Source organism: Caretta caretta, chromosome 26 (genome assembly GCF_965140235.1).
Source record: "Caretta caretta isolate rCarCar2 chromosome 26, rCarCar1.hap1, whole genome shotgun sequence".
In the NCBI taxonomy this organism is placed as follows: Eukaryota; Metazoa; Chordata; order Testudines; family Cheloniidae; genus Caretta; species Caretta caretta.
Genome location: NC_134231.1, coordinates 6,634,731 through 6,650,141, shown reverse-complemented (window position 1 = coordinate 6,650,141; position 15,411 = coordinate 6,634,731). Strand labels below are relative to the sequence as shown.

General features: G+C 44.8%; 1 protein-coding gene across 1 annotated transcript in view; it reads left to right on the top strand.

The window, feature by feature from the left end:
- Positions 1 to 15,411, top strand: part of PEBP4 (phosphatidylethanolamine binding protein 4) — a 209,383-nt gene that overhangs the window by 84,480 nt on the left and 109,492 nt on the right. Inside the window, exon 4 of the mRNA XM_048828990.2 lies at positions 635 to 733. Coding sequence (XP_048684947.1) covers positions 635 to 733 — 99 coding nt within the window. The remainder of the gene's footprint in view (positions 1 to 634; positions 734 to 15,411) is intronic.

Here is a 15,411-nt window from a genome sequence, read left to right as displayed (position 1 = left end):
CAAGCTCTTGGAGGAAGTTTAGGCCATGAGGAATAAAATGTCAGGAGAAGGAATCCAGGCTTAGTGTGAAGTACTTAGTAATAGGATATGTTGCATTTTTACAGCTCATTTAATCGGAGGATCATACACAAATATAACTGTTACAAGGGGGGTGGCAGAGAGAGAGAGAGAGAGAGAGAGAATTCAGGGCTGATGAAAGTCCTGGACTGATGCCCTTTGAGGCTGACATTCCTCAGGACAGACACAACATGGCAAGAGGCAGACTCTGTCCTAACCTGTGATTAATTCCCACAGTGGGTATATCTACACAGCAAAAGCTCCGCACAGGCTAGCCTACACAACCTAGCTTGAATCCAATGAGTGCAGGTAGTGATAGCAATTAAAAGAGCTCTGTGCAGGGGTCAGAGTGGGCTAGCGAGCTGAGTGCATACCCGAGGTCCATGCTGGGATTGTATTACCCGCACTGAAGCTTCACTGAGTTAGAGGCAGAGCTAGGAAGAGAATCCCAAAGTCCTACTTCCCCATCTACTTTGCCCTCTCTCCCCCAAGAGCATTTACCTACTACTGAATTGTGAAAGCACTGTAAGCCTGCGTGTTTCAAAGGTCGGGTGGTTTTTTTTTTTTTATATTGCAGAATAAGAAGTATGTGCTGATCATGGTGGATCCAGATGCCCCGAACAGAGCTAATCCGAAGTACCGTTTCTGGAGACACTGGGTTGTCATTGACATCAAAGTGAGTACTGGCCCTGTTTTCCTCTTCTCTCTCCTACATAGGATCACGCCAGTGGTGTGTAAATTAATGCGTTGAGTGACATTTAACTTTTTCCTCCAGCCAGACCTTAGCCTGCGCTCAAATAAGGATTAGTTGTTCTTTTAAGTCAGCAGGGCGGCAATGGGCTAATTTGCGGGGTAGCCCCAAAAAGAGACTTTACAGGACTGCTTCTCCTGAGTCTTACTCTCCCTCCTCTGGTTCATTCCTGTGTACGGTTTCAGGTTTGGGCCTTGGATAGCCACCTTGCAGGGGTAGGGAACAACAGGCGCAATGTTTCCTTACCATTCACCAAGGGCTTGTTACAAATGATCGTAAGTGGATGCACGGACACAAAGAGAAGAAAACCTGGAAACAAGCCTTGCCCGACTCTCCATGTATTATAAAGCTGAGCTTTACACAGAGGAACGAGGGCTTAGTAATTCGTAAACTCACTAATGCCCCTTCTTCAGCTCCCACTTGTCCTCCTCCTTCTCCTTTTGTAGACTAGATGGAGATACAACCTTAGCAGTTGGGGGAAGTGAAATCACAGGTATTCTACACTGAGCACCTTCTGCTTCTGTCACCTCCTGATACTTTGAGCCCAGAGTCTCAGGAAGATAAACATTTTGTCTGCACGTGACTTGGAGCGCCAGTATGCAGCAGATGGAACGCAGTGAGAATGGAGCAGATGGGACGGGCGGCGCAGACAGTGCAATTCCAGGGGCCAAACTTAGCTCGGATGGGAGCAGCTGCAACTCCACTGACCTGGATGCTGGTTCACCGGCTTCCTTCAATGCTGAATCTGGCTTCACGCAGCTGAACTTGAGGGGAAACCCACCTTCTTGCCTGGCTTGCTGGTTGAGGAGCTGGGCCCTGAGCAGATTTTGGAGGCTTTGGGGTTTCTCAGCGTCAGGAATACAAATTAAAAGCAGAGCTTATGGAGGAAAGGAGGTCAGGTTAATGCTGGGGGGGCATGAGGTTGGTGCTTAGTACAGGGTGTAACAGCAAGACAGCACTTCCCTCTGTATCCTATCACTGTGAGTTTCATAACTCACCAAGAAATCCCTGTCTTTTATTTATTTGTACTGCCCAGGGTGAGTGTATTTTGAGCAGTTACCTGAGGGAATCAGAACAGCTGGTCTGCTTCAAGGTGGTTAGTTACTCCCCCAAGGAGATGTTCTCAAGTGTGTGTTTGTGTATGTATCAGTCATTCAGCATGGAACAAATGAGCATAAAAAACAGTTGGTGTGTGCAATGGGATGAGACCGGTAACTCAGTTTAGAAGCCAGGAGGAGGGGCGTAGCTTAGCTGTTACATCAGCTCTTAACATCAGCGACCTATGCATCACAGCTGTACTTCTTTGGAACCCCAGGTTCAAATCCCAGCAGAGGCTTCTCAGTGTTTCCTCCTCCTAGGCTGGATGCAGTACACTGAGAACTGTACAGCACAGAGGCCCTGTACCCCCTTTGGATGAGCCCCTACAAAACGGGTTCTGTGTGGCCACCAGAGATCCCACTCCCCATTCTTTGATTGCCTCTGTCTGGGGCTTTTCATACATGCCAGGGTTTGACCCAGTATTCTTGGCCAAAAATTGCTTTCCCTTCCCTTCTCAAATTGTGTGTAAAATGTTGTATGCTCCTCTCCAGAGGTAGCTGCATTTCTGTGGTTCTGTAGGTGAAACTCTCTGGGGTGAAAGGTTGCCATATAAATGTAAAGTGGCAGGATTATTAAGGCAGGTAGGCGGTTGTTTACCCAATACATTACAGTAGAGCTGGTCTGAAAATGTTAATCATTTGTAAGAATGTTGGAGAAATAATTGTTTTCAAAATTTCCCATAAAAACTTTTTGTTGACTGGGGGGAACCTAAACTGACAACCTAATATTTTTACAGAAAAAAAAAGTTTTTTCATTTTAAAAAAAAATAAAAAACTTAAAATTTCAACCAAAACTAAAATTTTCCACATTTTTTGTCAAAATTATATTTGCAATGGAACATTTCAACCAGTTCTACCATAGATTCTGGGATTTTCTCCAGTTGAGATGACTCAGGTAAGGTTTATTTTCAATGCTTTTACACTTTCATCAATCAGAGAACAGGGACTGTCGTTTCTCTGGCCCTTTCCTTTAGCGTGATGCAAGTATTGGTTGGGAAAGTAAATGTCATCTTTGTTTAAAAACCACCCTTTGCATTCTGTAGTGCAGGTTGTCTGGAGAAGACCTCCCTCTCTAGTGCTGTGGGTAGTCGCCTTGTCAGAAATTTCTGAGGAAAATAAAACAGTCATAAAACAAAAATCTCAACACATATTTGAGTCACTTATGGATTGCCATGAGTCAGTGTCCTGGAGCCGACCCAGGGATAAGTAGCAAGAATATGCGATTCAAGGATCAAATTTCTCACAAGGAAATGATCAATGAGAATTTACATTGGTGGCAAGGGGAGAGAACAAATAGGAGGAATAATTTTGCTTTGTCTGAACAGTCTTGTAGGTACAGAGACTTGGGAGGTGAGGCCTGGATTCTGTTCCCACTCGCTCAGTGTGCAAGCTGGGGCAAATCACTTAACCTCCTTGTGCGATAATGGTGGTAACGATGCTTGCCTATCTCACAAGAGCATTAGGGGGCTTAATTTGTGAATGTGTTGTGAGATTCTGGGATGGAAGACACAAGAGAAGGAGGAAGCATTATTATGATTTTTGTGCTAACTCCCTTACATTGTTTCCAACCTTTCTCTCATTGCATTATCAGTTTCTTTAGAGAAACAACATTTAGAAGAGCAGCTTGTTTCTCTCTCTCTTGCCTGCTTTTATTTTATTTTATTTTATTTTATTTTATTTTATTATTTAAAGATTAGGTGTTTCAGCTCTGATTCAATCTAACTAATAATCTTAGTACTAAAGTCTAATTAAAATATCAATTAATTTGCAGCATGCATTTAAGAAGAAATATCTAGTCATTCTCCTCTTTTATTCTCTGAAATTACTGCTAAGGGCGTTTTGTACAGATACCTTAATTAGACTTTTTATTGTTAATAGGAATATTAAGCAAATTAAAATTGGATATTAATACTTTCCATGCATTTCCTAATTGGCTAAAAAAATAAAGCATTCAGAATAATTGCAGAGATTCATGTACAATTTTTAAAAAAAATCTTTCACAGGAGCCCTTCTGCATTTCTAACAGGGTCCTGAAAGTCTCTCATTAATTTTTATATTTACTAAATGCAAAAAGGCCGGAGCTCATTTTTTCCATTCTGTACACAGATCCTTCCGGTGCATTAGCTTTTACTAATTATTGTCATCTTTGCAAAGATAAAAGAGCTTCTAAAGGAAATCAGGGAGGGATTCGGATTAAAGCTGCATTCTCGGCAAAGTGGGTCCATCCAAATGGCAAGGCAAGGTTTTCTTCTGACACTTTTGGCAATTCTGTTTCTATTCCCAACCAGAAAGCATAAGCGGGTGGGTGGGGGCAGGCAGAGGGTGATAATCTGCTTACCTGACTAGCTCAGGACCTCCAACAAGGCTGAGAGAGTCTTCATTCTATCGAGGGGCTAAGCTTCTGGGGAAGGAGGGGGTGTTCTTATTTATGTCGGTCTCTCATCCCTAATTCACATAACTGGACTAGATAAAGCCCAGGACAATAGATTGAAGAGAAGAATCCTGCACTGGCCTCCAGGGCACAGGCAAAGTGGGACCAAGTTGCGCTTTTCCGTCTCTAACTATGGTGAGTCTGTGACTAGAAACAGGGCTGGATCCAGTCGAAAGCTCTTTATTAATGTCTGTTTATATTGCACTAGCAGCAAGGGACGCCAGAGATTGCGGTCTTATCAGGCTAGGTGCTGTACAGACACATAGGGACTGTATCTCATTTACACCAGGGCCATTTACACTTGCTTCAATGCCCCTTTTATATTGTCAGTGTGGTGTAATGGGACCAAGGTATTCAGGTACTACACGTGCCTAAGGTATTTAACCACATAAGATGCAGCCAAGCAACTAGTGGAATATTTCTGGCTCCTATTGATTTTGCAAATCTCATTGGATGCCTAGTTGCATTGTTAGGCACTTATTAAATACCTTTAGAAATCTGGCCCCTGGTGTAAATGAAAATCCGTTCCCTGGTAAATTAAAGTCTCTGCTTCAGATAGCTTCTATTTATGGTCTTGTCTGCACACCAACTGGCACTGAAATGATTTAGGGATTGTCTACACATGGAGCTATTCCAGAATAGCGATTGCACTTTAAATTCTCACCCTGCCGTAATCTGGAACAATCTTCGTTCGTAGAGAAACCCTTAGTGGTTTTAATTCAAACCTGTTGTTATTTTGGTGCACGTCTGAGTGTGGAAACTCTCTTATTTCAGATTAAAAGGGGCTTATTTCAATTTAGTATAAATCATCAACTTGCATGTAGGCAATGCCCATGACCTTAGCTTCCAGGACAGGAAGCATGGGATAGTAGTTAAAGCACATGAATGTGATTCTGAAGATCTATGCTTAAATCCCAGCTCTGCCACTGACTCACTCGGTGGCCTTGGGCTAATCGCCTTGCCTTGTTGTGCCTCACTTTCTCCATCTGCAAAAAGGAGTATATACTGATCCACCGGGAAAGCTTAATCCACTAATACAGCCACTGAAGCACTTTGAGTTATTCACAGGGACACCATTAGAGAAGTGCTAAGTACCATTATATGTTCTACAATACCTTGGCACTCCACCAAGTCTTGGTGTTCATGCTGAATTTCCTTTTGGAGGTGTGGGTTTCAGTCCGAAGCATTACCACTATCCGACGGTTACTTTTAGTGGCTTAATCTATAGAATGCCTTCTGCCATACAGCTCTACGTTCCCTTATCAGTGATGGCTACGCTGTTTCTCGGATTGTCAAACACGAGAGATGCTTTCACTCCCGTTCAAAATAATTTAAATAAAAACGTTGCTACAAAGTGGAATAATATCTTTTGATGAATGTTTTTAAAGCCCTTTAGGTTTTCATGGTAATTTGCAGTGTAAAATTATTTAGAGATAAGAGCCAAATTAGCTCTTATAGGCAGAGGTCGATATGTCCCGTTATCCATGCAAGCAGTGTTTAAATATAATCAGCCTTTACTCTAATGCAGCATAATTGTTCATTTGAAATAGGCGTTTTTTTTACTCCATTCAATGAGTCATTAAAATATTCAAAGAATAATGCAGTGAATTGGAAATGAATTTATCACATTATCCAGTATATACTGTAGAGCATCAGGTAACTAGGCAGGGACTGAACCAGTTTACAGAGAAATCCAGTAAACAAGGCTTTTCATTTTGTATTCAGTGGGGAGAGAGAAAGAAGGGAGAAAATACCGCCCTTCAAACGGAATGTTTTACTTCTTTATTTTTCCCCCCATTGTAGGGGAAGGGGTGGAGGGGGAGAGAGAGCAAAAAAGAGAGAGAGAATCCAGAACATTTGTACTCCACCAAAGCCTTGCTATTTTAACTTTATTTTTATCAAAATATGTTTGTAACCGAAAGTTGTTATGGAAACCAACTCTGCCAGCCAGAGAATTCCTACATGAGGCTGAGTGCAGAGAAAGAGAGCGAGAGACCCACCCTGGGTCTGATCTGTTGCTTGGCAGAGCTAGCCCAAGGTTTTGCACAAGTGAAGAGGTTTGGAGTATTTGCAAGATTGCTCAGGAAAGTGAGATATGGAGAGGTTAAGAGCCTCACTCAGGGTCAGATAGAGTGAGTCAGTGGCAGAGTTTGGAATTGAACCCAAGATTCCTGACTCCCAGCCGCCACCACCCCGCCCCTGGCTCGAACCACTAGATTATTCTCCTCTCTGAGAACTGGGAAAAGAACCCAGGAGCCCTCATCCTCAGCCCCGTAATCTAACCACTAGATAACACTCTCATCCCATATGTCAACCTTCCACTCAAGAATCAGCAATAACCCCCAAGTTTACATTTCCTCAAGCTCATGGTTTCAAGGCACCTTTGTGAATCTGGCCTCTAAATGCTGTTTTCCTGAAAAGAAACTCTCTTGACATAGGTGAGAATGAGGGGGACCGGCTGTGACTGTCCTGTGACAAGGGCTTGCTGCCTCCTCTTGGAGCTCTCCAGGTGTTCTCATTAGGGGCATTCTGATGCCTGAAGGTGAAGCAGGAGGCCGGTAAAGGAAACAATCTGTTCAGCAAGGAACGCAGCATGCCGACAGCTGTTCCTTCTGCGCAATATGGTAGCTGTGTGAAAAGAGGGCCCCAGTAGGGCGTTAGGCTAGCAAGCTGCTTGTGTGATACTAAGAGAGAGGGGCTGCTTTGTCAGCAGTGATCTCTTAATCCCGTGTGTGTGGGGCTGAGGGCAGCTCCCGAGGAGGCTGCTATCTCTGAAGGGAGCAGCCCCCGGTTAGGGGATGCTCGATCCATGTGCCAGGGCCATTCACCTCTGAGGGGTTTCTCGAGCACTTCACTTTGATACCAGTTGAATTTTTCAGTGTATTTCCTTGTATTGGTTAATAAACAGGTTCTGGGTTGCAAGTGTCACCATAGAAACAGGTGCTAGCTGAAGCAAACAAGAGCTTTATTAACCTGAAAAGTTATGGAATTTTCAAACGATTAGAGGCAGGGGCTGGAGCGGAGGCTAAAGGTTTGCTAGGGAGGGGGGAGAGGAGAATCGTGCACTAGCGTTGCCAGGTGCTTGTGTATGTGTATATATATCCTATAGCTCAAGCAGCTGGATACAGGAATGGCTGGGTGGAATTCTCTGGTCTGTGGATCAGGCTGGATCAGACCACAGTGGTCCCTTCTGGCCTTAACATCTATGGATCTCCCTTCCGTCTAGTGATCTGTGCTCAGACACAGGGATACCAGCTGCAGAGCCTATCGCTTCCGGGCAGACAAGACTTCTCCAGAATGGAAGCTAATACCTTATAGATTATGAAGTGTCTGCGGCATGGACAGTCTCTTAATCTGTGTTTATATAGTACCTAGCACAGTGGGGCCCCAATCTTCACTGAAGCCTGGATTCCAAGGTGCTATACCCTTTAGATACTCCTTGCTCTGGAGAACTTGCAATCTAGGTGCACGTAGCATCGTAGCGATGCATGGTACTACTGTCGAGAGCATACAGACGTTGCCCTTCACCTGAAGAGCTTAGAATTTAAATGTCATTACAGTGCGGTTAGATTCACCTCTAGACCTGGCCTCTGCTTATAAAAGAGACATGTGAAGGTGGTGTTTGGATTCTCGACAGGCACACCTGGGAGCTGTTGTATTCTGAGCTACCAATCGTTTAGCTTGATACATTTGATGGGCCAGATCCTCCGGGGTAATTCTTTATAGTTCCGTTGACTTCAGTGGAGCTGTGCCGATTTACGCCAGCAGGGGATCTGACCCTATATCTCTAGCTAATCTGTGGCATTTCTAGGAAGTCAGTGATCTTGGTGTCTGAGGGCTGATGGTGAGTAGTGCCTTAGCATTGTGAGAACTACACAGCTCTGTGCTTGGTATTTGCATTGCTCTGAGTCCAATGGGAATGTATAAAAAGAAGTGCTTGCTACAGCCTAGGAAGGGATAAAAGAACAGAGTATATTAGACAAGCAATGAGTAAAAAAACAGAATCTTGAACCTCTAGGTCACTTGTTTAGATCCAGCTTAGGCCAATAGTTAGTGAAAGCCATTTCTGCTTCAGTGCCTTTTGCTGGCCCTTACGTGAAATGGGTTGGGGTTAAAGCTGATCAGGAACTTTTTGACAAAAGTTTTTCATCAGAAAATACTGATTTGTTGAAATGAAGCTGTTCCCCGGAATGCACTGGGTTCGAGGGAACTTTAACCGAGAGGCTTCTCGGGTACAGGCTGGAATTTCTGGTCAGAGAGACAGTGAGGTGCTAATAACTTGGGGGTTCAGACACTCACCTGGGATGGGGAGAAGTGGACTCAAGGCCCCAATCTGGAGCAGCGCCTTGAACCCAGCAGTGTGCTGTCACCCCCAGATGACAGGCTAGTTTGGGGTCTGTCTCTCAATTCTCCTGTTGAAGCTGTTGCACTTTTTATAAATAAATAATAGTTTATTTAAAACGTTTGTATAATAAACTATTTAATAAATAGTTATTAAAGCAGGGACTTGGACCTGACTTTCCCACCCCCTAGGTGAGCGCCCTACCCTCTGGGCTATAGAGTCAGTCTCCCTCTGTCTCACTGAATATTTATTTATTGATACATACAAAAAGGTACAGCTCCAAGAAGAGATCTTGAGGGAGATCCACACAAAAATGGCCAATAGCCAGGGGATTAGGGCAGTGGTTCTCAACCAGGGGTACACAGAGCTCGTCCAGGGTGTACATCAACTCACCCAGATATTGGCCTAGTTTTACGACAGGCTACATAAAAAGCACTGGTGAAGTCAGTACAAACTAAAATTTCATACAGACAATGGCTTGTTTATACTGCTCTGTATACTATACACTGGAATGTAAGTATAATATTTGTATTCCAATTTATTTATAATTGTATGGTAAAAATGAGAGTCAGCAATTGTTCATTAATAATCTGCTGTGACATTTTTGTATTTTTATGTCTGATTTTGTAAGCAAGTAGTTTTTAAGTGAGATGAAACTTGGGGGTACACAAGTCAAATCAGACACCTGAAAGGAGTACAGTAGTCTGCAAAGGTTGAGAGCCACTTGTGACGGGTTCCCCCTGGGGTGCCATGTGGAACTGGGGTACCACTGAGCCCTCTGACCCACCAGCCTGAGCTCCCTCTTACACTATGCTACTGTGACAAGCTACAAAGTCCTCCAGCCTGCACTTTCACCAGCATTCACACAAGTAGGGACACACCCAGCTGCAGTTACATACAGGATATCTAGCCACCAGATTCCCAGCTAGGACCCCAGAGCAGTACCATCCTGCCCTGGTCAAATCGAGCCAGTATATGGATTTAATACCCAGTCCGCCTCTCCCTCAACATGAAGAGGACTATGAACACTTGTGGTAACCAAGCTGAGATTTCCCCCAAACACCTTAATCACACACACGCTGGTTTGGATTAAAACAAAATAAGTTTATTAACTACAAAAGATTTTAAGTGATTATAAGTGATAGCAAACAGATCAAAGAAGATTACCTAGTAAATAAACAAAAACGCAAACTGAGCTTAACATACTAGATAAATTAGCAAATTCTCACCCTGAGTGATAAACAGGCTAGCAGATTCTTGAGGCACAAGCTGCCTTTGCTTTGCAGCTTGGGTTTCCCAGGTTTTCATACACAGGCTAAAAATCCCTTTAGCCTGGGACTATCACTTCCCCCAGTTCAGTCTTTGTTCCTCAGGTGTTTCCAGGTGTGGTGTTGTAGGGAGAGTGAGGTACCATCATGATGTCATTTCCCTCTTTTATATCTTTTTCCCAGTTGCTAGAAAGCTCTTTTGCTGTAACCTGAGTCAAGCAGTTCCCATTGTGTAGTGCTATCTCTGAGAGGTTTCTATTGTACACAGTTCCTGGGGTAATCCTTGTGCTTGTGTGCATTTCCTCAATAAGCCATGAACATTGTTTGGCCTTTTTACGGTTGTACCTGAAAGGCTGCTTGTGGGTGTTCTCAACCTCACAACACGTTCCAGTAACACATACATAGCCAAACTTCATAACTTCACACACGACGACAGCATACACAATCCACTGTGATATTACTGTCTAGCAGCTCAAGACTTTTAGAATGATACCTCACAAGGCATCCTTTGTGCAAAATATATCCTAATTATATGATAATGGTGAATAAGGAGATGCCAGGGTGTCACACCGCTGGATTAGGGTACTCAGCTGGGATGTAGGAGACCCGGGTTAAAGTCCGTGCTCCAAATCAGGTAGCTAGGGACTCAAACACAGGTTTTCTACATCCCAGATGATTGTTCTAGTCACCTGGCTATTCTGGGGTGCACTTACTCTGGTTTTTCATTGAAAAACTTCAAAAGGTCTCTGTTTCATCCTGATATGGAACAGAGAGAATTTCTGAATTCTCGAAAATATTTGAGGGACAGGAAAACCATTTCCTGCCCAGTCCTTTTTTGGGGCTCAGTCCAGTGTCTATTGGATAACCCGCAGATCACAAAAACGACCCACTGTCCCAGCTGGCTCCCTGGCTGGCAGAGAAGCCAGGGACTGAAGGGATCCCATAGACGGTACTCCCCTGACAGGGTGTCCTTCCAAGTCAGGATTCTTAGGCATATTGGCATTGCACAGGAGGGCTGTAAGCCACATGGTACTTGTTGGTTTACTGCACAGGGGCCATAAGTTTCCAGGGCTGTTGATCCAGCATCTTCCATGAGAATTAAATCCATGTAGACATGCACATGCCCGCACATGCAGGCACACACATCCCCCCCCCCCCCCGAATAGCTGCTCTTATTTCGGAATCCTAGCATCTCGTTTATCCTTTGTGGTCCAAACCAGGCACTCTTTTCCCACCGCAACTCCCTTTTGGCCTCTCTTTTCAACATAATGATGCTGCTGTTGGATCCAGAGTAACACTCACTCAAGCAATCCCTTTCAGTTCAGAGTTTATCACAAGAGGTGTGCCAAGTGCCTTATCACCTCCCAGATCAGCTTTGTTTAGTCAGTTGCTGTTTTTGTGAGCCCTGTTTGATCCCAGCTCCCCGCTGACACAGCGGGCTACGCTGCCTCTTTGTAGTAACGCTACAGATGTAATAGTTAGTGACTCTGTATTGTTCTTTCTTGCTGGGCCCTTTGTAGTCTACTTTTTGGTTATTAAACTGAGTGTTTGAAAGGAAAAGAACAGAGGGAAATGTGTTTTAACTGATGACTTGGTTTCTTGGGAGGTTTATATAATACTCAATTCCCTAGAGTAGTTTGTCACCATTTTTGGTAGAAATCTAGAGAAATTTTTATTAATAAAAATTAAAACCCAACAAGTAGTTTGGAAACCATTGTTAGGATGCATTGTTCTTTATTATTTGTATAACACCACTGGTGTACCGGGCCCTTGGCAGATACATAGCAAGACTGGATCCCTGTCTCAAAGAGCTTCCACTGTAAAATAGCAATAACCGGGGCCTAATTTGTCCATGGTCACCTAAACAGCATATGCAAGTCAGCACTTGGACATGCGAAATGGGTAACTATGCACATGAGTGTCTGTTTGCCTGGCAATGCAAGACTCAGGGGGACAGTTCAGCTAGCCACTTCCTGAAACTGAGCTTTCCATGTTTAATTTAGGGATTTAAATGTACCTATACCACAGCAACAAGCAAATGTGCCGCTAATTTCTTTCCATAACAAATCCCAGAATGTTCAAGTCCCCATGTACAGTGTGTGGACAGGCCAAGGAGGCCAGGGATTGCTCTTGAAGCGTTGGTTCAGATCAGGGTGCTACTCTATCCAAATGCCCTGAGTTTAGGAGTTGCTCCAGTCTTGTCTCATCTCTAGAAAAGGAAGAACCTAGCAGGTGCTCTGCCCATAGGAACACCCAGGAAGAGAGTCTAACAGGGTCTTGTGTAGAGCACATCCTATAAGGTCTCCTGTCTTTCTTCCCAACTTCCACCTTGTGCACCCTTCATTCTGCCACCTCAGCTCAACCTGATTCTCTTACTTATAATCCTGCACCTTTTGCCTGCCTCCCCCTGCTCCTGGAATGGCCTCTGCATGCTTGCGTGCTTAGCAATCTCAAACGTTTCCCTGTTTGTTTCCTCCACCAGTGATTTACTCACCACGTTCTCCCTTGCTACTAGACTATAAGATCTTCGAGGCAGGGAACTTGTTTGTCTGTAAAGTGCCATGCACATAACAGAAAGCAGCAGCAGCAGCATTCACATTATTTAATGGCATCCTGATAAAGGAAAACATTCCCTGTGATCCAGAGGGATCATGAGAGATCGTTGATCCTAGATAAGTAAACAATTTGCTGGATAAGTACATTTTTATGCACCAAACCCTAGCATCTGTGCCGTGAAATTTCAGAATCCTCTAAACTCTGTCTGCAAAAGGCTTAGACCAAGCCCCAAAGGCACACGTTTCGGCAACAAGTTCCTGTGTTTAACAGGTTTCCAATGAATGGTATTAGAAGTTGAGTGTCAACTGTTGTTATTCATGCTCCGCAAACAGATGGGGTTTAATTGCTATTACTTTCAGCTTAGCTGCAAATTTCATATAAAAAGAGCTTTTTGGTAATTGTTGTAAAATAAAAGTTCAGAAACTATGTATAGAAATTATAGATCAAATGTATTTTAAAGATCAAACTGTTTATATTACCTTTTAAATATAGTCTTTAGTCATCAGCATTAGGATCAGTGAGTGACTGAGGGATACAATGCCACACTAGGGCCTGATATGCCAGAACAATATGACAGCAGTAACTTATTACTGATGGAAAAACAACACCAAAATGTGATTGGCCAAAACTGGAGAAGAATAGAGCTGCTAATCTTTGTAATTTCAAGGGCACCATTAGGGCAAAATGCTGCTTTCATGTAGCTTCGAAGAAAAAACGAGGTACATTGAATGGCTTTCTGAAGGGAAGGAGATGAGATGTTCGCATCACAAGCGCTGGGAGGATTACAGCGTCTCATTAGTGCTGGGAAAAGGTTGGACAATAAAGAGGGAGGGTGGGGAAGGGGTGTGTGTGTGTGTGTGTGTGCACCCATGCCTGGGGTGTGGGATAGTGTGTAAAGTAAACACTGATTGGGGTGGTGGTTTTATCTTCTTTACAGCCCCTCTGTCATGTTTTAATCCACCATTGGCAATGGTCCTTCACCCTCCAGGCACACTAGGTGCCACAGCCCAGCTCCATCGTGACAAGGGCCCCCTTCCTTTGTTTGGTGCAGAAACTGATGGGGAGGGACACAAAGAGGGCTTGAAAGCAGCCTGGTGCCCCCTATATTCACAAGTCAGCCCGCCTGGCCCCTGGCGTACATGAGAGCACATGAGGTTGTCTTGATACGCATCCTGGCCTTAGTGCCTGACACAGCCCCTGGTGTGTCCGGCTACCCCATGCATCCTTCACCAAGGCCCCGTGAAGAGCCATTATTCAGAGTGCTTGCCCTGCCGTAGCCCGTATTCTGGCGCTCAGAGGACTCAGCCCGGGCACACTTTTCACCTGGGCTTGGGTGCCTGAGACATTCCGACTCCCAGGGCACTGGAGAATCCGCTGACGTGGCTTGCAAAATAACCAGAGCGTAAAACAGTTAAAACAACACAATATTTACTGAAAAGCCCAGGCACGACGTGTGTTTGAATAAAAGGGCAGCGCCTCTTACTGAACCTATTCTTTCCCGACTTGTAATTAACGCTCGCAGGTAATTACGCTCCTGAGCCTCTAAACCACAGCTATGAAACAATTCTTCCAGGAAACACAAAGCCACTTAAAATGAGAAGGGGGAATATTATGTGCAGTCAGAACAGTTGAGGCCTCATGGGTGTCCAGCCCACTATCCCTCCCATGGTGCCACAGGGAAGCAAAGGGGGTCACCTTCCAGATTGAGAGTCTGGCTGCAGGAAGTGAGAAGAGGTGATGGGGACCATGGGGCTGCTACAATCCTCAGAGCACCTTCCTCTGTCCAGTCAGCAGAGCTGAGCCGGCATGAGGGGGGAAGCGAGCTGCACTCTGTAAAGGAGTGCAGTAAGCTACTACACACCATGGGCAAGGGAGAAGTAGGGGGAAGATTGTGACTGAGTTCCAGTCTCCTAGGGCTGCTCCTGTGATGGGGCAAGCTCGCACCAGACTTGCAGGCCAGAGAGGTAGGATAAGCGTTTACACTTCTAGAGCCTTCTCCAAACCAAACTTTTTGCGTTCCACCCTTCATCTGTGCTGGCCAAGATTTTCAAAGGTGACCAGTGAATTTTTGGTGCTCAACCTGCGATGACTTAAAGGGGCCTGACTTACAGAGGGTGGGTGCTCAGAACTGGGCACAAATCAGGCCCCATTAAGGTGTCTCTATCTGGCCAGCCAAAAACTTTATGAAAATCTTGGCCTCTATCCCCAGGTGACGGTGACTAAGGGCCAAACGCCCCTGTTGCTCCTTAATGACCATACATGACTCTCTGGATTCCTCCCAATGCATTCCTGCCCCCAGGAGCAGAATGAACCAACAAAGAACAGACTCTTATGGCAGTGCATGTATTTAGCCAGACCCGGTGGTTGCTAAGTGAGAGATCATGCATCCCTGAAAATCAGACAGTCCTCTTGCCAACACGTGCATGACAGAAAAAAGGAAGTAAATACACACCACTAAAAAGGTGACATTTGCCAGCTCTTACTGCCCAGTTAACCACATCCATTCTAAGGACGGGGGGAAATGGTAGCATCTTGAGACTACAGCACAGTGACTGTCAGCCTCCACAGAGCAGTCCGCACATTCCTACCGCGGTAGCCAGGATACGTCTGCCTGTCTGCATAGCGCTGTGTCTCTCCATCCTGCTCAGACCCCTGGGGTGGAATGGTCCTTATGTGCCTCGCATGGCACTGAGTATGCTGTTGGAACTTACTCTTGGAGGTTTCTTTGTTAACTGAGCACTGGCTGTTGTATAGGTGGCTATGTTCACAGTGGCGGCTGCAAGGAGATGCAATTTGCCTCTCCTTGCCCCCGTGGGCTCGTATGTATGTGTGTGTGTTGTTTTAACTTTCCCTCCACCGGCTGGCTTTCCAGTGCTGCAAGTGCCATCTTATCATTTGTACCAGGAGAA